Here is a 26214-nt window from a genome sequence, read left to right on the forward strand (position 1 = left end):
ACTGTGTGTTTATAATAGACTATGCATTGAGGGAAGGATGGAGAACCTGTCTTGACCATGCGTTCCTTACATACCTAGGAAGGTTAGGATCACAGGAAAAGGTCTGCTGTAGTGGTTTTGCATATTTTGCGGAAAAGACCCCAAATCAACACAGTATCTTCTAAAGCGTGAGTTAGATTTGAAGGGTGAAAGAGGCAGTCTGGAAATTAAATAATGCAAATAAAGTCTGTTGAAGCAATTTTAACTGTGCAAACAAAAGCTTCAATATAAGTAGTAATATCTACAATCAAATGGTGAATGTTCATAGGTCTAACTCCATCAGTATTCCATTAATGAAAACCTTAACCTCTATCTGAACTTTGTGGATGAAAATAATTTTTCCCTAAGAATAACTTTCATTTTCATTCCATTTTGTGAACCACTGTTTTGTCTCAAGATCTTTGCATTTCCCATCTTCGATCTGCCGCTCTTCTTTTCGAATTCTTACAGCATGATATCGGGGGACGCTGTCTTCGTACCTAGAACGCTGGAAGAACCCGCACTGGGGCAGAGAAGGAAAAGAACGGTTTAGGTTCCAAAGTACTACAATTATAGAGGCAGTAAGTCTTCCTTCGCACAGATACACAGGTGAGAAAACTGAAAACAAAAATACATGGGCCAAAAATGTAGCGTATGTAGCTGTAAAAACATGAGCCAGCAGGTCTACATTAGTTGTTCCAGCAGCAGTTGAAGACAAATGGCACAGTCTGACAATCCGGTAATCTAACACCTTAAAAATATTCCCTCCACTAACTTTCTGAATTTGTTTTACAAGTCTTTTAAGTCTTCTTATAAAGCTATTCATTCATATAATGAGAGAATGTAATGCTACACAAAGAAGTAGTTACAGTTCAGGAAAGCTTGCTTCTCCTGAATCAAAGGTAGGTACGTACTTCAGTATCTTCCTGTATGGTGACATGATTACCTTTAAAAACCTACAGAAAGATTTCCAGGGCCTTCAAGAAAAGTTACACTAGGGCCTTGTTTTTCAAAACACCATCTCAACTATAGTCACCTGAACTAACTAGACATATGCAGTATCAGAACATGAGTCTTGCTTAGTTTGCCATAGGATAAAAAACAGACGTAGCTTGAAAGTTTTGTAATGTGCCACGACACAAGTCTCCCTAGATGAAATCTAGTATAGCTTATTAATGCCCTGCAATTTTTTATTCAAAGCCACTGTAAAAACTGATTTTAGATATCGAGGAATGGACTGAAATTAATTTTCAAAACAAAATGGAGTTAAGGCCACAGTGTTACAGAGATAATGATTGGTAGACACTCAACTTTATATGCTTATGGGTCACTGATGTCAAGATTAAGATTAAGAGACATTGTGCCATCCAGCTGTCATTAGGTACTGCTAGAAAAAAAAAGAAGGTTAAAGTGGCAAGGTTTTGTTCATAGTATTTGAGGTGGTGGGGTTTTTGTTTGGTTGTGGTTTTTTTTTTAATAATACTAGAACTTACATGGAACTGAATTTAAAAAAAAATTACATTGAGGCATAGACCAAATCTTTAGCCATCTCATTGAACACTGTTTTGACATATTTTAAGTTAAGAATTCCTCCCCACCCCTTCATCCCAAGCATCACTGATTAATATAACGTACATGCATGTAATCTTAAGTTGAATAAAGGTTGCTAGAAACATAAATCATCATGCATCTAGTAGCTTCAGCAGAGGAAAGCGTGTTCCTAGGAAAGTATACCTTAGAACTGAAGGAAAACAGGTGTTTCCACAGCAATTAAATTCTCATTATGAAAACTCCTTTCCTTGTAAGCAACATGTATCTTTTAGCATGCACTAAAGGTTAGTAAAAAGCAAGTTTATTGTCCACATAGGCTTAGCTTTACATCTTAACTCTGCAGTGTTGATTACCATCTCTCAAGCTTAAAAACTTACTTGTACTGTTAAAACAAGTTAAAAGAAAAAAGACTAAAAACCATTGCAATAGATCAACAGGTTTTCTAAAGAAATCAACAAGAAGCTTTTCAGACCAAGGTAAACACCTGTGTTCACGTGCACCAAAAGCTGAAAATCTATCGACGGAATGAGCAAGCAAGTACAGTAGTTTGAAATCCAAAAGTTAATAGAACATATGCAGTAAAAGCTTCATAATTAGCCACCGCAACCATAGCATGTGCCACAGCTAAAAATTAAAAAATATCAATTACCAATTACAGAAGTAGATCAATACTATGCATCAGAAGTAAGCCTCTCTTTATCAGATGGCTGAGCATGGATCTCAGCCTTGTGATATGTGGCATCGTAATGATCTTTCTTATTTCTCTTGAAGAAACCACACTACAAGGAAGCAAGGTATTTAGTCAATTTTTGTGGACTGGAAGCAGTCAAACCTATTAAAACTGACTTAAATTAACTCTGTGACAATCTTCCCATTATCCCTTCACAGGCAAACAAAACAAAACAAAACAAAAAAAACCCCCACAAAACAACAAAAACTACAAGAACCCAGCTGTTTCTAATCTGATAACTTCTTGGACTAACTCGATCTGTAAAATAATAGAATAACCTGAGGTAAAGAATATTAATTTTAGAGGCATTTTGATAAATTTGTAATGCATCTGTTGGGTTTGTTTTTTTCAAGAAAAGCTACTATAAAGTATGTCCATAGCAACTAAAGCTGGCTGTGAAGAGTGGAAAGAAATCTATACAGAAACCTGTTTGTGGACGAGTGCACAGGATAGACCAAAACATAGGGTAGAACAAAAATGCTTTGACCTGTACAACTCAAGTATTTGTCTTAAATCAATCACATAACTGGCTTTGAAGTACCATGTTTGTCCTTTGTAAGATGGCACAGTGTTCGTCAGCAAAAGAAGCATTTTACACTGTGCATGCACGTGTGAAAATGTGTGTATTTTCACGTGCAGTAAAACACTAGTAGTTATAACCTAACAGCCCACCTGAAGTAGTAATTCATCAGGAAGATTTGCAGCAGGGACTGGGCATTTATTAGAAAATAGGGAAGTCAGAACTATCCTGTGAGAAGTAACCTGCAGCAAATAGTAGCTCCTTAGCAAAGCTAATTGCTGCAGTTTCTCCAGAAAAAAAGTAAGTGACAGACAGGACATTCTTCTTCACCTCTTCTTTCTTACAACCTTCTGCTATCCCAGAACAGTAAATACTAACTGCCTATGCCTGTAAAAACTAAGAATAAAAGGACTGCCCTGTTATACCTGGAACCACAATTAGTTGTAAAAATGCCACCAAAGGTAGTTAGAAAAATAGGTACTTGATTTTTTTCTTTTGCAAATTGTTAGCCTTTTGTTACACACACTTATTTACTCCTTTAGGGTTTCTAAGATAAAAGCCAATATTACAGAAATTCACCAACACACTTGGCTATGGATTATTTCTGTACCTTTTGGTTATTTTCCTCTACTATCAGTTTAATAGCATTCCTAACGTTATGAGAACAAAGACCTGCTAAAACATTTGTAGATAGTTCACATGAAGTTTTATACCTAACTGAAGAAGCCCCAATTAGCTGTGTCCATCCATATCAAAGTAACTATGGTCTCTGAACATTTGTCTCAAGTTTTGCCCAGAGCTCAAAATACTTCCTTTTGAGGATGTGGAAACAGAAAAATTTCATAACAAGTCCTCCCGTGTAACCATTTTCATTCCAAATGTTGCAAAACTGAGAAACTGATAAAGGTAATGTATGGTTTGGGCAGTTTTGCTCTATTTTGAGTCCCAAATACAAACCAAAATACTTAATCTTTTGCTGTCTTGTCAGCTGTAGACCAGGAAATGTAAAAAAAAACCCACATGAATAAAAACTCACCTTCCATAGTAAGAATACCAACAGTGCAAGCATCAGTATTCCAGCAAAAATAGCCACCGAGATGATCCACCAAGGTACTCCTGTATAAAGTGCTACTGGTTTTGCAGGAAAGACAGTCACACGCACCTAAAGGACAGAAAATACGTGAAGATGGAAAGAGCATTTCAAAAGCATTCATGTTTAATATAAAGCCACAATTTATACAGTCTTATCCCTTTTCTAACAAGATGTCTTCTCTCTCTCTCTCTCTCTCTCATCTACCACCCCAGTTTGAAGAAAAAGTGCCTGCTGGTATCATTTCAATATGGTAGTGAATTTTTCCAAACTGATTAAAAGGTAAAAACGATCAATAATTCAGTTATCAATAAACTCAGTTAAAAATCTAAACTTTTAGCTACTTTTGTTTTAAAATGTGGTGGGGTTTGGGTTTTTTTTTTTCCCCAGTCTTTGAGGTAAGCTGGAAACATCACAACCATAACATATGGTTAGCATTAAATGTTGAACCTACCTGAGCAACTTCGTTTGTGAGTTTAACATTCTTAGCTGCAGCAGGAACACTGATTGAAGCCCTAACAAGAATGTCCAGGTAGTTCATTTTGGAGTATTCCTGTTCCAAAATAAAATATGGACAGTAGACACAGAACAGGAAAGAACTCCGACCTTCCAAAAATGGCAGGTAAGAGGACTTACTTCTAAGAAAGTACTGTTCCACAGCCTGGAACGCAGCACAATAGATGCCTTGCTGTCTAAACCCTTCAGGGGACATTTTATGTCCACACAGCGTGCATTCACATTGCAGTCCTGCAATTACAAATTTCTACATGTAAATAAAAACACATCCTCACAAATTGTTTAACCCTCTCCCGCCCACCCCAATTAAAAATTGGATTATTTGCATCATATTAATGGGAAAGAACCAACATCTGTTTGTACTGACAGCAACAGGAAAATAAAATGAAGATGTTATTACCTGTTTATTTTAACATAGATAACTATGCAGAAATTCTTTCCTATTTCTCTCTCATCAGTAGATAATCTAAATGGTCAAATTTTAAAAGCATCGATACTTGGATTTAAGATAAAAACAAAGCAATGAGATACCTTCTTTCACTCTGCCAAACTCAGAAAAGCCCACTTACGAGTGCAGGGGGAGGTATCTGACAAGACTATAGTTGGTGCAATGTGCTTACCAAGGTCTTGTATTTTCTTTCTGAGAATAAAGAAAACGTCTTGCTGTCTGTAATCTGCTTCTCTGCAACCTCACGTTTCCTTCTTGAGCTATGGGATTCCTTAAAAAAAAAGGTAAAAAGAGTTTTAGTAGCTTATCCTAAGTATCTCTTAATTCTGACCCCATACAAAGCAGTGAAACGAGTTCAGTGAGCGTTTTCTTGTTCTAAGATCAGCACATGACTGACATCATTATATATCCCTACTTATCTATATTTATTGCTAATAGTAGAGTCAGGACAATTACTAGAATTTGAGATGACTATTTTCTTTAATAGGTCAAGGGGGTTTTAGATTTATAAAGCCTTCAATGCTATTTCTATTTTTGTTCTATGTCAAAGGTACTAATGTTACTACACGAAAAGAGTAAGATTGTGCTAAGGTCAGTAGGTGCATTTTTTTTAACTGTGTACTAATTACACTCACTGAAAGTTTTATTAACTAATGTAGTGATCTGACAAGAATGGGTTTATGTGCGTGCAGTTTTAATGGTGAAAATTAAAGCTCCTCTCAAACGATCTTAAGATTCTATGAAAAAAAATTACGAAGATGAAGACTCAGGGTTTAGGAAAAAAATCTTGCTAGATAGGCACAACAAAGGGCTATGAAACTCTTGCTTGAGAAATTCTTTTTATCATATTTGTCATAAATAAGTAAATTTAAGTGCAAGCCCTTTCTCGTAAAAAATTACATGGAATTCCCCAGGCTGGGGAGATGTTTACTGTTGTTTATTGTTTTCTGTGCAAGAACTCAATCAGATACCAATAATGCTGATGAAATGTGTTAAAGCAAACCGCAGTTTCATCCTGTAAGAGCATATGACAACAGTGCCCATTGCAAAAACAGTCACCAGGACATAGCCTCTATCCTTTAGCATGTTATCCTCATCAGCTGTTACAAAGTCTCCTAATAAGCTTAACCCTTGATACACCGTTCATGTATTGTGCTTGTGAGCTGCTTAAGACAAAAAAAAAAAAATTCCTTCTGGAGGCAAGGTCTTACGCCCTACTATCACATGCTGCAGTGCTTTCACGTTGTACTACTTCATGAACAGAAGACATTAACATACCGCAACATGCAAACTGTTGATTTCATTCTCAGGTTGACAAGAGACTTTTTCCAAGCCTTTGGAATCTATTTTCATCAAATAAAGCAGCCATTTGCCATTACTAATTTCTTTCGGCCATTGGATGTCCAGGGAAGCGGTACCAAATGTTTTCAGTGGTCTGCCCAAGTTAGTTACCTGTTAAAACAAACATTCTTTAAACTGTGGAATACTTTTTAAAGGGATTTTTCTTCTCGATTGAAAGTACGACTGACTTGGGCAAGTCTTAAGCATGCAGCTAACAGTAAATTTAAAAGCAGGTGAAAGACTCGAAACAGTATAAAGACAAAGCATATACTGAAACTAGCACACTTGGATAGCAAGTAAATACAGAGTTTAAACATACAAGGATTAAAATTGCTTAACAAGAACTTTAAGCTGTTGATTTTTAGAAATCTACCTTCATGTGAAACAACAACCACTCCAGTTTAGAGTTAACAAATCATTCAGTTACATAACTGAAGCAAATGGCAAGTTTATGAGGAACTCTGACACAGAAAGATAACCAGCTCTTGCTTTTGTAAGTCTCAAAGTTGTTTCCCAACCTATTTTTTGCTTTCTTAGCATTACTGTTCATGATAGCAAGTTCTAAAACAGATACTCTAACTGCTTCTACTTTAATGCATGCAGGTACAGAAGGCATTAAAGGATTGACAGAGATGGACTTTAACCCTGACAAACTACTATGTACAAAGACAGTGGGGCTTGCATTAATGATGTAGAAAAAGCAACGCTCTTGCTGATAAACCGAGATTTTACAAACCAAAATCGTCTCTCTTAGCCTTCTCCTTGATTTATTAATTAGGCAGAAGACCAAAAGAGTGACCCACACATTCAAAGTGGCTCCCGCAGCGTTGTCTTGCGCCTGCTCGATCCTGCATGCAGTAAGTACACGTACTTGCTGTCTGCGTGCACCAGCTAACACCTGGGCATGCCACGGTCAGGGTTCTGGGTTTAAGTGTTCCCTGCCTGCACGGGGTTTTATGCTGTACAACTGGATGTGCATGAACTGCTCTGAAAAACACATGTACAGCCAGCCTCAGGCCACTTCCTCAAAATATGATCGTAAAACATCAAGGCCTAAAGAAGCTCTAGTCTGCAGTCAGACTGCATGTTCTGATCAGGAAGTTGGGATTTTGGGACAAGAAAAGCCGATTTTAAGTCCAGCAACTTTTCCAAGTATTCATATGCATAAAGAGAGAAGCCGTTCATTTGATTAAAAGCAGCTGTTGGCATTGATCTAAATTACTCACTCTGAATTCATACTCTATGAGGTTTCCAATATGATCTTCAGATTTCATAGCACTCTCACCAACGATGCTACCTCCAAAATATACCTGAGAAGGCTTAGCAACTCTGTTCAGGTGGGGGTAGGGAAGGAGAATAATCAGATTTTAATAAAGTCTGCAGCAAAACTGTTGTCCCCAGCCCCCCCCATTTGTTAGGCTATCAACACTTACCCCGTGAGTGATAAAAGCAATTCAAGAACCACTTTAGCACTAGCTGTAATTGGAGTCGAATTAACTTGAGTGCTTGTTCTACAATGAAAAGGAAACAATGCTTTTTTACAAATGTAGCAGTTTTCATTTTACTATTAAATTGCTTTTGTGAATCGAACAAATTAATTCAAAATGTTTACAACTGTATATAAAAACATAGCGCGCTCACAAAGAAAACTTACGTTTCCAACTTGAGATTAATGTCCAAGTCTGTTGTATCAACATTAACTTTAGTGGTACTCAAGATCAGATAAAAGGTTACCTAGACAAGAAAGAACATCCATGAAACACGTAAACATTTTATAAAATATATGAATAACATGCAGTATTACAGAAACACACCATCAAGTTCTAGAGTTAAAAAGACAGATCCAAATCAAATTTACAGTTACGACACACAGAAACTTTGGACGACTACAGTCAGGAATCAGATTTTATAAATTGAGTAAAATAGGCGCAACTTACGTTGGAATTTCTTTTGAAAGGATTTCCAAGTTCACACTCTGCTTGAGAACCATTTTGGTTAGCACCACACGTTAGCTGTTTTTCCTGATTAAACAGAATACATTTAAAAGTAAAAATATGCTGAAACTATTTAAAAGTTGGAGTATCTTTTCTCTTAAAAATACTTACAGGATAACCCCTCATCTCCCTGAATGCAGAATACGTCAGACTGTCTGGAAAAGTTGCAATTAGTTTGGCTTCATATGCATCTTCACCATCTTTTTGTGGATTTTTTGCATCAGATGGATTGTTTGTCACTGTTACTTCCAGGGCAATATCTTTCTGATCTTTCAGAACAAGCACTGGCATGCCATTTTCACTACAGAAACAGAGTATACAGGGTTGTGTGCATTAGGAAAACAAATGTGTATGAAAGTTTGCTTCTTACTATGGTTTACCCAAATATAATTCCCTCTGTTAAGGAAGAATTACTGTAAGACCATAAACACATGAATGGTCGTAGGTTTTTCTCCCAGACCAGTATTTTCTCTGTGAAAGTGGCCAGCAGTTAACAGGATAGATCAGACTGATACACCCCTCAAGTAATCAAGAGTTTATAGTATTTCTGAACCAGCACTTTGCATCTGGCTCATGTTTAATAGTGATGAATTTTCTCTGAATGAATCGACTGACCTGCTTTTTTCTTGTAAAGTATATGTGCTTTTGGTTTCTGAGTCGGATTGTGGCACTCGCTGCTAAAGGTGACGTGACTGTCGACAGTAAGTAAACATACTTCCTTTTGTTTGTTTTATTTTACACCTCCTTTCTAATGTCACTGGCCCTCCAGGGAGGAGGGATGCAGTGGGGTGTTAGGCGCGTGTTACACTGAAGTGATTTCTCTGTTCACTTCTCTGTAACTGCTTGTCTTAGGCTACTAGACTATAGTATATCATGTTGTCATACTCACAATCAAATTTTATCTCAAAAAGAGTTGTTAACAGTGGCACACACAAACTACTGCAGGACTGGTTTAGAATCTCATTTCTCCAGGAGTTAGAAACCTTTTTTGCCTAACTTTTAGCCCACGCCTGCACAGCTGTGGCCACTTTGTATCCATTTGAGTCTGTACCACTCTTCTAAAGCTCATCCCCGCTCCCCCACCTTCCGCACCCTGTCAGATCAGTACTACTACACAGGGCCGTGTTTGTCAGCCTAACAGAACAAAGCTGCTCTATCTCCCAAAACCGTCTCCTAGAAGTTCTTTTAAGCACTTGTTAATAATTTGAATTTTAGCAAAGCATTAATCAAGGCTTACATCGGTAAATAAGTAAACCTGTCTTCGTTTCCTTCTCTAGTGCAAAACCGGTACTGAAGTTTCAGATTGCTGTGACATTCATTGTCTTCTCCACATCCTTCTTTTAAGAACTCCACCTAAATAAAACCAAAGCACTTTTACTGTATGCCAGATGATAGTAGCTTAAAACAAGATTTCTGCTGTGCACAGCATAAAGCATCTAACAGGGAACTCACAGACACTTTCCTGGACAGAGTAGGATTTTAACCTGACTCTTACTTCTTGCCTGTCAAGAGTTTTTCTTCGTGAGACATAGCCCTTGATGCTGATAATTTAAAACTTTAAATGTGACCAAAAGGCAGAGTTAGATAATTCTAAGTGAGAGGTACACTTCTAATGAGGAAAAACGTCCTTAAGGGTGATTCTTCAATGAGCATTGAGGAAACGAGATCTTTTACCGGAGATATTCCCTCTCTTTTACGTCACTGCTGCAGAGCTCTAATGCTGTTAGAGCATCCTAACCACGGAAGAATTAAACTGTACAGTATTCTGTGATGTGGGACAAGTGTTCACAGCAGGAGACAAAGGATTTCCATTTTTAATCAAAAGTGCATTTCCTCCTAAACTCGTCGGGGAGAGAAAAAAAACCTAGCAGCTATACCAGCTTCACTTTTGTTGCAAAAGAAACACAGGATCTAGGTCATAACATGTTGTAACAAGTTCATAACAAAATATAAAATATAAGCCAGTAGTTACAAGTCCAGTGCCACCCCAGTTATTTCCTTTGGCCATAATTTAGCTTTCTACAGTCTTTAAAATTCAGTGATTTATCGAAGTGCAGATTTATGGGAAAATGTGATATCAAAGGCTTACTTTTGTGGTCTTTGTTTCAGATTCATTTGAATTTAGAATTGGTATAAGATCCGGAAGTGCTCTCTCTTTTCTTGTGGATGGTGAGCTAGACTCCAGGCCAGCAATTTTAACACTGACTGATATTGGAATGGGGCGCAGCTTATCTTTAATTTTTTCCTGTTAAAATATTTTAAATGGCATAGTTAGTGTACAGTGTAGAGAAGAAAAAACAACACAAAGACTAGCTTTTGATATACATTTCAGAACAAGCAGTAAACCAAAATCTTTTCTGCTACGTTTCGCAGTATTAAAACTATTCACTATGTAGAAACCCAGCATTTTCTAAAAAAGTGCAAGAACACAAGGAGCCTAGCCCTACTGTCTTTTTTTTTTTTCCTCTGGCCTCCCAATCTGATGATTTCTCTCACCGTTAAGAATTCCTAGGAACAACAGATGGTAACCCAGGCAACTGAAATTCACACTACAACAGTAAAATAACACTTCCTCCCCCTTGCCTAAGTTCAAGCTCTTTAATTTGCTGTGGTCAAAAGCAACCTTGGAGGCTGGCTCATTACTGCTGAGCCACAGATAGAGAATTTGTTCAGCTTCTGGAGCAATGCCTCCTTTAAGGGCCAGTGTAGCAGCCAAGTCAGAGAGCACATACCAAGCTTTCTTGCCCTGCCCATTCATCCCCTCCGAAACCCGTGGGTTAAAATTCTCTTCCTAGCCAGTCACAGCGTTAAACTCTGTAACAATGACTACTCTTGGAAACAGCTCTCTATTTTTGGCAGTTACTCCCTCTCTGTTCTTCTAAATCAGTTCTATTCACCTCCAGAGCATACTGCAGTGGCTACAACTTTTATTCATACTTTGTAAGAAAGGCAACAGGAGGAAGCAGCATGTGTGCAGGGAATAGTAAGGTACTACTTAACTATGGTTGTTTTCTAGTTTTGAGGCTTTATGTTGCATGTGACTTAAGTTATAAATCAAAGGTACCGTGAGGTTGGAAAAAAGCGCATGCTTTTGTTTGAAATGGATCTAAATGAAATAAAAATGAAATACTCTGCCTTACCTGCAGTACAAGCTTGGTTGTCACACACTCTTCTGAGTTCTGCCCCCTTAGGGTTGTACTTGCAGTAAACTGATCAGACAGGTGGTCTTTAAACCGTACCCTAGACGGCAGGCCTAACTGCCTCCTCTCGTTTTCTGCTTCAAATGTATAGTTGATCTCTGTATGAAGAAATAAAGTAGGTCACTATGAAAAAGAACCCTTGCCTTATTAAAAGAACTTTCATTTCTCTACATACAATCTTACAACGTTATTCTAGAAGACTGTTTCAGCCAGTGCTGGGCTTCACAAACTGTTTTCAGTTATTTACAAAACTTTCTCCGTCTGTCAGTTTTGTCCCTCTCCAGTTGAGGGCCAGGTACCCTGTGCACGTATCTAAAGGAAACGTCTAAACCAAATCCTTTTGTTCCAGAAGTACCCCGTTACTTTACCAGCATGCAGAGCTGGCTGGAGGAGCTGCAATTGCTGCTGTGAGCCAGTAGAGGGCTGAGATACAAAACTTTGTAAATACTCTTGACTCTGCTGTCCTTGATTCCTGTTTTGTCCCAGATAGCACCTAAGCAGCCAACAGGATTTTGAAGTCAAGGTACACTGTTAATTTTAACACTGAAAGCAAAAGCGTGACTAGAGCTTTCTAGTTGTATGCTGAGGCACGTTTTGATAGATGTGAACTCCACGCATCTTTTAATCATCTCAGCTAATTCAACGTTGCAAGGCTGGGAACGGCACCCAGCGCGCCAAGCCTCGGGAGCATGCAGATGGACACACGTGAGCTGCCTCCGAGAGCTGGAAGCACTTGACCTATTGAAGGACCAGCACCTTATTCAAGCACATCCTATGTATTTTGCAAGTAACTGAGAAACTCAAGACAACACAGGAGGAGAAGGAGGTTTGGGCTTAAAATTCTTCTCATTTCCTCTCAAAATCCTGCAGAGTTTTCTGAGGTGTAGTAACAGCAGCATTGTAACGAGGAAGAAGAGGGAGACAGGCGACATGAGAAACTAATGCTTTACATTTTTAACTGTATTTATGGCACAGTCTTCCAAGCTCCTATTAATACAAAGGTTTTTCATTTCAGTTACTGATTTCCACAAAACCATTTTCGTGAATACAGAACACTGTTTTATAGGGTACGTCTCCAATAAGAAATAACGCTTACTAATGATATATAAAATGGGCTTTCAAAACTATTTTCTAAAGCAGCAGTAACCTAGAGAGGCAAAACGTTTTTGGTCTGTATGGTAGCCATTTGCTCACTGGCAGTTATATTACCTAGAAAGCTTCAGTTCAGTCTGTCATCCACAGAACTTCCTAACACACCAGCACGACTCTAATTACATGTTACTCTGAATACAGATAGTGCAATAGCTGATTGACCTTAGTATTGAGTCACACTTTAAATTTGACAGTCACAGTCTGAGATGAGTCACTATAATTTGAGTACTATTCTTCCATGACAGGCTCTAAAGAAAAAACAAAAACGAAAAACAAACCGCGTGATGAACAGATCAAAAATCTTTATCTTCAAAACTTACTTATTCTTGGATTTAAATCACTGGGGTTTGCAGTATATTGAAAACATGCTTTCACATCCATCCTGTAACAAGTGCCAAGAAATTAATATTAACTTTAATAAGGCATGGTCCAACAGACTGAAAAGTTTTAATAGTCCGTTGACTGATATTATCAGTCTTACGACTCTGGTTTTCATGCTAGAACAGTAGTTTGCTGCTTACGAAACTGAATTACAAAGCAAGAAAACATGGTTAATAAGCAATTAGAAAAAATATTTTCTGGTATTTGCTCTTACATCTCTACTCATGAGAAAGCTGTTCAAGTTAAGACACTTCTAAGTGTGGCAAAGTGACATTCATTTTCAAAAATGGACGTCACGAACAGAACATATTCCGCACCTTGCCTTTAGCACAGTAGTCATAGCAAATTCAGGAAGTCAAAATGATCACATTTGCTTAACCTGCATGACTGTCATATCCCTTCACTTTAACATCATCACTGACTGAACGGATTTTGACAACAGAAAACTCAATACACCAAGGCTTCCGATACAATATTTTTTTTTTAAATTTACCATATTTCACTAGGGTCCTCAGGGTTCTTTTTCTTTAGATCAATTCTGTCAGGCTGTACTGTAATGCTTCTTCTAATGCTTATCACAGGCCGAGATCTTCATTTGGGGGAAAAATGGGGAATGAAAAGAAGGGGTAAAAAAAGAAGGAAAAGTTTGTTAAGCTTAATTAAATAATTCATGTGAATCCCAGATGCCCTCCATGCCTGCACTGATTTGCAACAAAGACACCCCAAAAAACACAGAGTTCGGCTTTGACAATGGTTAGAAACAAAATAAAACTACTTAAATCTAAGCAAAGCAAGTCACAGAAAACAACTACAGTTGTATTAAATGCCTGACAGAGGAGCAGGGTACATTAGTGTGATGTTGTGGTTTTCGTTTTACATACATATAAAAAACAGAAAATTGAAAGTGATGGTTCCCACCCCAGCGGTAATTCAGTGAACAACTGTAGGTACTAAAGTTCATTCAGATTAATGTTCACAGCAGCTTTAATGCGGAGCCTGGGTGGCTGTGGGAAGCGATGTTTTCATTTCCTGACTCCCCTGCCTGTAGGCTGTAACCATAATTCAGCCTGACAACTCGTCCTTTCTCTTCCTTTTTGGAAGGGACAAGAAAAGGCAGTTCACATGAACAAATGAATGAGCTGATCCCGCTCTCCTCGGAGCATCTAAGGGTTGTTTAAAATGGCCAGAAAGCTACCTCCTCCTTTTCTAGCAAATTTCTTTTAACTGGGCCACCCCTTTCACTGTTCATCACCATAAAGGTTTTCATTCTCACCTTTGTAAAAGTTTTTGTATCGCCCTTATCAGCAAACGATTAAAGCTGCTTTTGAGTAAGCAGAACACTTAATAATCTAACCAACTTCCACTCCACCTACTCTGTTCTCTTCCACAAGCAACACGAGTTGCTTTTGTTGGGTGCTGTTTTAGTGTATTTAAGAACATTCCAGTTACGTACACAGATACTATACACCTTAGAGATGGGACCATCAAAAAATTGTAGGAAAGGTCATTCTGCCTGAAAGGTAGAGTTGTTTTCACCCCCAAAATTGAGATAACCAGTTTTGGAGTTTCTGTTCCTCCTCCTTTGGGACCTGACAGCAACCACCAGCCCTGAACTTGATGCAGCATTCACAGCTGCGATGAGGAGACCGTCCTCTTCCTGCTCATTACTAGTGATTCAACTTAACGGGACATTAAACTGGAAAAAAGCAGAGGTCTGCAAAAGACAGTGACCTCATCCCTAATTAAGGCATGCGCTACAGAAATCCAAAAGGATCCTATCTGCAGGGCTTCCTCACAGCTGTTTCATGGACCCCACTGCAACCTCAGCAAGGCTGTATGCCTCACTGCTTTTGGATCCTCAGCTACAAAAGCGGGGTTTGGTTTGGTTTTGCCCTATCTTCAATAAAGCACAATTAGATTCACGTAACAGCAGCAAACAAAAGCTCTAGCAAATGTATCGGTTAACGCCTCCTTTCTTAAGGCAAAAGAATTACTTATCACCCTTAATTCCATCAAAGGACACGGGCATCCAGGTAAGTTACCGCAGGGCAAAGCTAGGGTACAGATACACCTCACACATCAGCACTCCACAGTGACTGTCCACATTCACCCCCTTACCCTGTGTATCGACAGGAAGGCAGCTTCTCAACGAGAAGAGGGGGATAGAGCAACAAACCACTTTATGGATTCCCCTCCCCCCCGAATTTCCAACTTCTAGAAGGAAAAATACACTCCAGGCCAAACAGCTTTTGTTACTTCTAAGCAGTTTGTTTTTAAAAAAACTAAAACCAAAACCTTGGTGTATGTAGTTACAGTTCTGTATGCAATACCTGAACACAGATACAGAATCTGAAAGGGAACCGACAGCAACATCAGGGTAGGAATTTTTATCCAGGTCCATGTTCCCAGCAATAGAGTAACCAAAGAAACTGGTGCCTGTTTTTTCACCATCAAGAATCTAAAGAGCAAACAGATTGAGGGAATTCAGACATTTAAAAGCTGTAAAAGTAACAAGTGAACATCATTGTCTTATGGCCAGGAAAAAGAAAAGAGAAGAGAGAGAAGGAAATAGGACCACCGTGTTCAGGTAAATGACACTGAAGCGCCAAGATGATTTGCTTTTCTTCCAAGAAAAGTTACTTTGCAATAGCAGTGAGTACCAGAAATGACTGTTTTGCATGGAAATGTTGCCTAGTTTATTTTTATTTATAGTATTTATGCAGTATAGGCACTTGAAACTGAAAAAGTATTCTAGAAAAGTATTCCAACAGTATTCTAGGAAGTGTAATCGAGTTCCATTCTCACCTTGCAGACTGAACACAGTGGTCCTCCAGAAAAAAAGAAAAAGGCATAAACATTTTTTTATCAAAAAAGAACATGAAGTAGTAGTAGTGAAAGAGAAAATGAAGAAACGAGTTATTTTCAAATCCCCAAATTCCTTTCAAAAAACCAAAGCTTGCACATCTACACACCTTTCTCCTTCTCTACATATTACTGGTGCCAAAGGACTGCCCCAGAAAGAAAAATGTGTATTAAAATCAAGAATTCTAACCTTTCTGGTCGGCAGTGCAATCTTTGAAGGGTCCTGTGACTTTCTGCATACCCACCACCCCACTAACAATAGTGGAAAGGGAGAAGATGGATAGCCCTGCCATTCCTCTAATTTCGTGCAAGACTAATTATATATAGCAAAGGTTATTTCATTACCTGTGCTGGCTTTGTATTTATTCCATTCGTGGATCCGTGATAAATGTACACTTTGCCAAAGCCATCATATGGAGCCCCTACTGCAATATCTGTTGGAAATAAGTTGCAACATCTAAAATCATTCTTACTCTTTCTGCAGCTGGCAATCATGATAAGGGTAAGATGTTCCAACTCTGGCACTGCCAAAAAAGTCACATCCATTTTTACTGTAATCATTTTTCACTCACCTGGGTATCCATCCTGATTAATGTCCCCAACGTTTTCAACTGCAAGACCAAACATGGAGTCAGTGGTTCCATTTAAGCGAATAGGTTTTACTCCTTCCCATTTGCCTTGCCAGTTAATGTAGATGTACACAGCACCACCGATATCTCCACTTCTGTCAAAATATTGCGGGGCTCCAACAACAATGTCTTGCCATCTTAGAATTAAAGAAAAAAAAAAAAAAACACAGTGCTTTTACAGAAGAACTGTGAAAAATAACTGATCAGACTGTGGTCTCAAGGTCAGCTAGCCAAAGAGCTGCTCAACGACGGCTAAAAAGTACATTAAACTGATGGAGCAACAACAGCTCCACTGATACTACAAGCTGATTATGTTCCCTTTGTGGCATACAAGGATCTTCCAGGGCCTGCTTTGGGTATAGAGTCACAGAATCGTTTAGGTTGGAAAGGACCTTTAAGATCATCGAGCCCAGCTGTTAACCTAGCACTGCCAAGTCCACCACTAAACCCTGTCCCTGAGCACCACCTCCACACGTCTTTTAAATACCCCCAGGGATGGTGACTCCACCACTTCCCTATGAGATTTGTTTCTTCTTTGTTTATGCTAATTATTTAAATTTAAATAAACTCTCTTCTAGAATTAGAAATGTAGACGGTGTCCTGACTGGTTCTCCGAGATGGTCGCCATTTCCTCCAGCGAAACATGAAAGATGGGGTTTGGCAACTCCTTGTACTTCTGACGTGAAAAACCAAAGCAGAAACAAACCAGATTGCCATCCTTCATTATACAGGCAGGAGGAGTTAACCAAGGCCATACCCGTCATTGTTGAGATCCACAACAGCAACATCGTAGCCAAAAGAGGAGGCCAGCCCTTCTCCTTCAAACATGTGCTCGAGGGAAAGCGCTCTCTGATTTTTCTCTTTTTTCAGTAAAACAACTGCTCCGCTGTGGTTGGCTCTTGGGGCACCAGACACAAAAGTCATCTCATCTTGGGAGACAATTCCTTTACCAGAGTCCAAAGAGAAACCTTTAACAGAGAAAAGAACGAAATATAAACAAACAAACAAACGGCTCGTATCATTAATAGGAAAAATAAATTCCCCTACTATATTAAAGTGGTATATTGAATAGAAGTTTTGTCTAAACCGGAGTATGATATATAGGGAATTCTCCCTTTCTATTTGGACCGGCGAATGCACGTTTACAAGTGTACACTCCTCCATACATTACATTTAAGTATTTCCCCCACAAAACGTATTATTTCATTGCTCGCTCAGATCTGCTTTTCACAGACACCAAATAAATCATTTTTAAACATACCAGCTTAGAAATGACTACACCCTACACCACTTGAATATAGCTCGAGTATTTCACCTCTGGCAAAACCACTGTAAAACTTCCTAAGGGCAAGTCGGTATCATTCCATTGCAAACATGCAAAATGTACTGCACGAGCACAGTACTGGCGATGAATGATGCGTACGGTATTTGAGAATCACCTTACACAGTAATGGTGAAACTGGCAATTTTTATTTAATGCAACCCTAAAGGACGTGGTCAAACCAATTTAGTCTTATGTGTTCTTTATAAAAGTCAATGCATTTTAAAAAACATGAAAAACTGAGTGAAAAGAATATACCGCATATACCAACGTAGCCAATAAAGGCCAAAGTAGAAAATTACGCATGTTGCAAGGAAGAAAGATACTAGCCAGCAGAGAGACATCTCCCTTCCGAAAGACTTCACCACCACTATGACAATTCTCAATTACAGCAATTCGCAATGAGACAGTTTCAGAAAAATTCAGGGAGTCCCATCTGGGGGAGGGATGAGAGGGTTTGGCGAAATGCATGACAAATCAGTGTTTCTCTGAAGCTGTGTTACGCTGCAAGCTGCTCTTCATCTGAATCCCTGTTTTTACGTGCTTTTTACTTGCGATGTATTTGAGATGGGGGGGGATGGAGGGGAGAGGGTCATGTCAAAGGTCTGGAGATTATGTCTGACCAGATGCTGCCACCTCGGGTGGTCACAAACCTAAGTAGCTATTCATCATTACATCCACCGATTTGTCCACCTGTATGCCGGGAGGCAATGTTTTGTATACAAACTGATCTGGATGAGTATCAGATACAGCTGTCAAAAATAGAAGACCTGTAAACACGAGTGAAAGATTGAAGAGAAAAAAGATAGTAGTTAAGCAAAGCAGCTATAACCATGTTTATTTACTGTCTAAACAGAGGGAACAGCAATGCCAGTGAACAGCAGGCTTGCTTGGAAGTGGTTGTGATTGCGACAAATCAAAGGCAGCATTTACGTTTAGGAGATAAATGCATTTGTTAGGAAACTGCAAAAAGTCAGTATTGCTCTGTTCACAGCAAAAGACACCTCCACAGCACTCCTCACCTTACCAATTCTTATTTCACCAGAAGAGGCTATCGGCTTGTCTTTCTAACGTAAGCTCTTAGGATATATATATTTTCTATTTTTATTTTTTTTTTTACACCTAGTAATAACTGCTGATTTTAAACGGAAGTTTATGTTCTATTTCTTCTAACAGATACGTAGCTCTAAGTTGGCTCTTTTCTTGGCTTTTACTTTTTGTATTAGCAACGCCCTTCTCATCTGTTCAGCTTTCCACCACTCACACAGAAATTCCAGTTTCAAGTTACCGAAATTGTATTTGCTGCATATGCCAAAAGCAGTGGATCAATACACCACAGAAATCTGCACTAGAACAGAGAGGTTCTTTACACTTTACACTTGAGGCCCTCCCAAAAATGCAGCGTAGCCTTTTCTCTGCACCAACGTATCTCACTGACGTACAGTAACATCCACTGGCCTAAGCACATATTTCTGCTTTCGTGCGTGCACAAAGGGCAAGAGACTCACCTCCTGCAACATACACACACACACTCTTAAAATACAAACACTACTACTCATATTATGGTATTTTAAAGGCCTGTAAAAAGGCCACTGGAGTTTTAAAAACTTGAAGAATAAAAAAATTGCACTTGACCTACCAGGATAGAGAAACTGCAGCCTTTACAGTTACATCCAGAAACTCACATCGTGGTAAACCTGATACTACATGGCAGAGACCTTGTGACTAACGACTACGGATCCATACCCTGTACTTAACCTGGAGCAATTACAATCGCTCCCTGAGAATCCGTAGGTCCTCATCACAGCTCTTAAACCTCTCATTACATTCGCAGCTCCTCTAGGTACCTCAGCAGAGTATCATCTTACACTTAAAACTGGCCCATAAACATGGAGGGAGATGTGAATTATCCAAAATGGTTAACACGTTACAGGGTCCACAAATGAAGGATTTTCTGCTCCCATCTCGTATCATTGTACCAGGCTGGGATCACAAATGTTTAAGAAGCCTAAAGAGATTTACCATATGTACTTAATCCTACCTAAGTAACTGTTAGCTGGAACAGGAACTAGATTCTTATCTTGGCGGCTCTCATCACCAACTTCGTAAGGCCCATCATCAAAGATACCCAGATCATAAAATGTCTGATTCTTTTGCTCTGCGCGAACCACCCCTGAAGAAATGAAATGATAAAATAAAAGCAAATGAATGGTAAGGGAGAAAAATAACAGATAAATGGTTCCCAACTAACATTAATTACGACGAACGAGAGTGTGACTGCTTGTTTAAATGGGACAAACACGGAATACTGCACTGGGTGAAAGCATTTGCAAAAGGCAATGAATTTCTAAGTTCTATCCGTATGCCAGAATCTCACGCTGCTCTACAGCAATGATCTGGAAAACATGGGATACTAAGAAAATTCTCAACAAAAACATGGGACCAACTCGGTCAGGAACCACCCTCATCCCACAGTTCTTAACCTCACAAAGCCTCTCTTAAAAGGGAGGTAAGTACACAGGAATACAAAAAAAAAAAAAAAAAATTACTGTTCAGCTATGACAAACACCGGTGATATATTTAGAAAACATTATTTAAGGGGAAAAGAGCTATTGTTCAATAAAATGTGTGCTTCCCTTTTATCAACAGGCATATTTAACATTTTGGCAAGCACAAACATGTTTTTCCATGATACAAAAGAGTACTCTTATGGCTGATATACTGTCATAGCACTTCTCTGCAATTAAAGTAAAACAGTGTCTGAACTCAATATGCTGTTTCAGCTTGGTCAGATTTTGTTGACAGATACGTGGAAGATTAAGTTTTCACTAAAGTACACCTTGTGCCAGAGCTTAACGCAAAGATTCTGCATGGTTCATATAGCAGGCACAGGTGTACGAGGGGAAAAAATGTAATGGTTTGAGGATCAGATGTTCTAAAGAGGGAACTATTTACAGCTGTTGGTGTAATGAAGTGCGACGGGAAAAATCACTTTAAGAAAAAGAGACAGAGCAGGCCATTTAGATGCTTCTCAACAGGAACTAACGGAGAAAATCTATGTTTTTTTTCCCGTAAGTTTTGGAATATCTCCTAGATGATATAGAGTACTTGGCTCTTAGTCAGACAGATTATCCATGGAATTTTACATGGGTATCCATGGATTTAGATACGAATACATGTAGTATTGCTTTGTTCAGTTATCTTCCTGCAATCCTCCAGTATCTAATTTGGGAAGTACTACTTTCCACAGACTTCACAAAGAATAGAGTGGAGAATACTGCAGGATATAAACAAAGATCTCACTGCAGCTATCTAACATTTGCTCAAATGCAGGAAAAAAGTTGGTCAAATAACCTTAAAATAATTTGGTAGTTTGTTCCAGTATGGAAGTCTCAAAGCAAGCACTCAATCCCACCGTAAGATTAAGACTAATAAGGGAAAAATTTGCTGTACATATGTGCAAAGTTCCATTATCCATTCACAAGTAGTCCCTCAAAGATATTTAAAGGAACTTCAGTAAATACTTTTGATACAGGAGCATAGCATTTTGTGAAAACAGGGTAATATCATTCGATCCCTATTATCCCCTCCCCCCTTGGAAAAAAAAAAATTAGAACTTGGGATGCAACCCTTGTGAGCAATCTCAGAGGCAATGGGAAGGGTAGGCAGGAAGGAAGCCAGGTCATACCTTTCCAATTGTAAGTGCCTGGGGCACCAAACACAATGTAATGATAGTCTCTAGTAAAAGTAGCAGCAACACCTTGCTGACAGGAGCCAAACTTCTCATGGCCTCTTAAACGACCATCACAAAAACTCCATACTCCATTATCCATATCATCCTTAATAGTGAGATCCTGGCTCAGCACATAGCACCTTCCAATGATATCCCGGGTTTCCTGCACTGTGTTTACATACTGCCTTTTCTCATAGCGATGTGCACACGTCTGCAAGATAAAAGAAATAGTAAGTGATGCTTTCTGTATGTTTGTATGCAAGTCATGAAAGAAGGCTGGTCTCCTTTAGCAATACTTCATGCTAGCGACGCTGTAAGTCAGTCACCTTGTAGACACACCCGTGTTGCAATGCAGAGAGAGTCCACTGTTCCCTATGGGCAACATATGGGAAAGGCTGGGCATCTATGGATACAAGTCAGAGCAACCAGCTTCATGGTCAAGGAAGGCCATGTGGTTAAATCCCTCTTCTCCAGGATTTAGGGTTTTTAGCCCTAAAGCCTTCCCTGATACCTAATCCTCACAAGAAGTGAGCAGAGAACCACCCTCTCTCTCATAAAGAAAGAACTGGCTGTGTTTCCCCACAGCTGTCAGAGTTAGGCGATTCACATGCTTGTGCAGGACATGAGAAGCTGGTTCAGCTACCATCTACCTGATGGTAGAACTCACCCCTTCCAGAAAAGTGCCACAAAGCAGAGGCTGAAAGCTTTTCCAGTGACGGGAAGGGGAGGGAAGTTGTTCCTACTTCCTACATTGGACTGTCACTGGGACAGAGCAGCAGCACTGAGCACAACCTGTTCCTTAACCCTTTAGACTGTTCACCTGGGAACAGAATTCTAATCAAATATTTAACACAAAGGGTGAATAGCCACTGGGTTAAGTGGTATAACCACCAAACCACTGTAAAAAGAGGTGGAACAATCAAACCCCTTTACCAGCAGTGGTTTTTGCAGAACCAGATGTAGTACGTGTGTAGAGAGCACAAGCAAGCCAGGTTTCTCAGCTGACATACCTTTTCTATGGTTCCTATCAAGGCTTAAACATTAAGCAAACACCCAGCTGCTCCACACTTAGAGCACTGCTGTACTGCCCTGCTGCACAGTGACCTTCGGGCTGCTCATGCCTCATCTAATAAGTGCATTTCCCACTTATCACTTGCAAAGAAAAGTTCCTTCTCAGAAAAGACAATACAGCATTAGTTGATGATTAATTATTCAATGAGCAGGACTCTTTCCGTCTGCTCTTCCCCCCTTTGAGTTCTGAGGCGGACTGAAGCAAGTCATTACTGCCTCTATATCCTTAAATAACTCCAGATTCACACCCTAAAGTCACCTGCCTCCAGTTTTGGAAGCAGTGACATTAGCCTGCAAGAATATAATTAGATGGTGAAGCTTCTGCACACCCATTTTATGATGTAGCTGGTATCCTGCAGCACCACGAGAGGTTTATTTAACTTGAGAGCTAAAAAAGTAACATTCTCTGATAACTCCTGAAAGCTTTTTCTCTCTGTATTGTATAAAATAAAGAATAGCTAGTAGTCTTACTGCAGTGCAACGGCCACATCAATTCATAGGAGCAACTCAGCCAAAGTCCCTGATGAAAGTTAAAGTGAGGCTGATCATCTTGGAAAACAGGCTGACGACAGCCTGCTACTTTTACAACCTTATCACACTATTTTTCCCTATTTCTGTAGCCAGTGGTATTTAAAAGAAACAGCGTGTATATCACAAAAAAAAAAAAGGGGACACCCTGAAAATGAACTGTCCATCCTAGATTGTTACGAAGGTTATAAAGAAAGGCTAAAAATAGTTAGAAAAATAATTTAAAGCTTTTACAATCTCAAGTGTCTTACGTTGCTAGGGAGACATTTAAGTCTGGCCTTACAAGAAATCGCAGCAGTAAACATAGGAAAGTTACCTTTCAGAAATATGCATAGAAACGCAGACCATTCAGAACATTTACCATAGACCCAAAATGTTTTTATAAGTTAATCCTTTAGACTTACCACCACATTTCCTCCTGGCCCCTGACTTTGGACAGTTACGCCCATCCATTGGTCTTCTTTACTCTCCATCTTTGGGTCAGCTGCAGAGTATCATAATACAGCTTCAAATATTAACAGTTAACTACTTTTTTTTCTTTTTCTTAAAGTCCCTGTCAGGACAGGCACTTCATACAGTACATGAGACAGTCTGCAGGTGGCAGTGTCTGTACATTTTATCACTGACAACATCCATTTTATTAAACACTTCTAGCGTATTACTTCATGTCACATGAATTTACGCAAGAGTAAGAACATCCACATTACCAAGATTTAAGCATCCCATGCTATCTTAGCAATTAAGCTACAACTTATTCCGATGCAAAAAAAGTTATGTATAAATCCATACAAGCAACTGTCTGATACACTGCCTCTGGAAGGGACCACATCGAGTAAGAAAAAATCAGACAACTGTTTCAATCCAAAACAAAAGCGCTGAAGAACTTACTCTCCTCATCGAATACGACACGTGTGCAGCGTGTATTTGGAGATGCGATGTCACAGCTGTACAACCCTCCTGTTCTGTTGGCTTGTTGGGATGGAAAGGCCTTTTCCCGAGGAGCTCCAACCGCAGGGGAAGAGAAATAATTTCAAGGCATCTGTAGAGAAAATATTAGAAAAGAGGAAGGCAACAGAATCAGGAAGTGTTTTCACCACGTTGCCTGAGGTTTGACATGCAAACATTTGAAGCTGGATGAAAAGCTACATCATGGCACTGTTCCTTAAAAAAAAAAAGGGGGGGAGGGGCTGTAAGGCAGCAGTAGTTCTGCAATTATTGGACCTGCAAACCAGTAAATGTATTGTTATTAGTGCTACAATTGTTGCAATGTTCACCGAGCAGATGATAAAAATAAAAAAAGAAGTAGGTGTCTGGCAGTTTTGCAAAAACCATCCTTCTATCAGGGAGTCATTGTTGGAATGGATGGGAAAAGTATTGTTACTAAAATGACCACAAACCCCCAAAACAGTGAATAACAAGTGCTTTCAGGCTGTCTTCTAGTTTTACACCAGTCCTGTGCCACTGTTCGGCTGAATTTACGGGCACCTTAATATCTCCGACCCATGAAGCAAAGCAAGATCCCTCCTGGCCCAAGCAAGTGTTCACTGAACTACTCCAGGCTCTGTGCAAACATGCGCTCCCCCTCTCCACTCCTTTGGCCAGATACTCCATCTTGAAGCTGAAAATGTTTTTCTCCAACAAATCTCTCATCAAGAACAGGCCATTCCCACAAAGGACTTCTTTCTCCTATAAAAAGGCCACTCTAATGAGCTCTCCTTAAACACCGTTCTGGGAACCAAATGTGAAGGTTCTTATTTTCAAAACTGAATAAAGCAAATTTTTTTCCTGAATCAACTGGCCCCCGTATTATCACAAAATCACCAGTAGACACATTTACTTGCAAAATAAGGGTTTGCAGCCAAAAAAATTCTTACATTGCCTGTGTTTCTTTGAAGTGTCACACACACACAAAGCACAGCTGCCTCTCAAGCGGCTAAACTGAAACTAATAACAACCAGTATGCAATAGTTTGTGGAAGAAACAAGAAACATCATGCTCAGCTGAAAAAACAAGGACGAGAGAACAGTGTGTGGATAGGTGCAACACAGCAGGTACGATGGATGGATGGATGCTGAACCAGACTCCACGTGTTTCCTGACCCTGGTACAAAACACTTGAGAGAAGAGATCCCTGACATTACAGTGTCAAGGAGGGCAAAGCTGAGACTATAGTTGGATCCACAAGGCTGAAAGAGAAACTCGGACCCTCTTTAAAGCTTCAGCTATAGTTTTGCTCGAGAGAAGAGCTTTTTTGCATGCTTTACAGTGGCAGTGGGACAAAGTACACTGCTGTCCCTCAGAATGCTTTTCTCACTAAAACAAGACTCACTTTTATTCATATCTAACAGTTAAGACTGGATCAGTTAAGATCAATACATAATTTTTGCTATTAAGAAAACGTTTATTCAATGTCACTAAAGTAATGAGACACAAGATGAAACGTATTATGAGAAAACACTTTTTTTTAAACACAAAATTACATCTGTATTGTGAAACAGCCAAGTTTTTCACCACTTTTACAGAAATAAATTCTCCCACAATCCATAATTTGCCCTCATGAAGGTAACCCCTGAATGGTGAAACCTTCAGGTAAAATATTTGCTTTTGACTGATACACATATAAAATCAGGACACACAGCGTGGGTGGGTTTTGGTTTAAAGTGTTTCCTTCTTTTCCCCCTACATATGTCTGGCATCTTTTTCAAAGATCTTTTTCAGAAACGTAGCAGTCATCACAAGAGTTTGTAATCTAAACAACCATGCTTTTAGAAAGGCCATTAATAACTGCATTTTCTAATTTTGGTAACAGTGCATTTAACTGTAATCTCTTAGAGTAATTCTTTTGCAAAGCATCTGTTTCTGAGCTATTCCTAACGTGGGAATAGATAAATTTTCTCCTCAGTTCTGTTATCCCCCAGGGAAAGACAGATGAGATTTTTTTTTTTTTTTTTTAACATTAACAACCATAAATTTAAGAAAGTAGAGGTACCGATTTCCTAACTTATAGAAATTTTTATTATTTCTACTTTTTCATTCAAAGATTTGGGGGGGGTTATGATGTATTGAATTTCACTTACAGAAATTTGATCAGAAACCTTTTGTTTCAACATTGTGAACACAACTAAAAGCT

General features: G+C 39.1%; 1 protein-coding gene across 2 annotated transcripts; it reads right to left on the bottom strand.

Annotated features, from left to right (window-relative positions):
- ITGA6 (integrin, alpha 6) lies at positions 1-24089 on the bottom strand. Of its 2 annotated transcripts, XM_009332737.1 has the most exons (25): positions 23974-24089; positions 23490-23569; positions 21442-21697; positions 19795-19926; positions 17190-17400; positions 16376-16569; positions 16149-16237; positions 15272-15399; positions 13435-13530; positions 12881-12942; positions 11349-11506; positions 10298-10453; positions 9446-9561; positions 8320-8509; positions 8152-8235; positions 7869-7948; positions 7648-7725; positions 7441-7543; positions 6152-6325; positions 5046-5144; positions 4546-4656; positions 4364-4462; positions 3856-3981; positions 2219-2348; positions 1-541 (listed from the first exon to the last, which is right to left on the bottom strand). In XM_009332737.1, exons 2-24 carry the CDS (start codon positions 23556-23558, stop codon positions 2241-2243), a joined length of 2919 nt encoding a protein of 972 aa, XP_009331012.1. In that variant the 5' UTR covers positions 23559-23569; positions 23974-24089; the 3' UTR covers positions 1-541; positions 2219-2240. The 2 variants fall into 2 exon arrangements, with proteins under 2 accessions (XP_009331012.1, XP_009331020.1); XM_009332745.1 differs by lacking the exon at positions 2219-2348.
- Between the last annotated feature and the right edge of the window lie 2125 nt (positions 24090-26214).

This window comes from Pygoscelis adeliae, unplaced genomic scaffold, assembly GCF_000699105.1.
Source record: "Pygoscelis adeliae isolate BGI_AS28 unplaced genomic scaffold, ASM69910v1 Scaffold160, whole genome shotgun sequence".
NCBI classification, from domain to species: Eukaryota; Metazoa; Chordata; class Aves; order Sphenisciformes; family Spheniscidae; genus Pygoscelis; species Pygoscelis adeliae.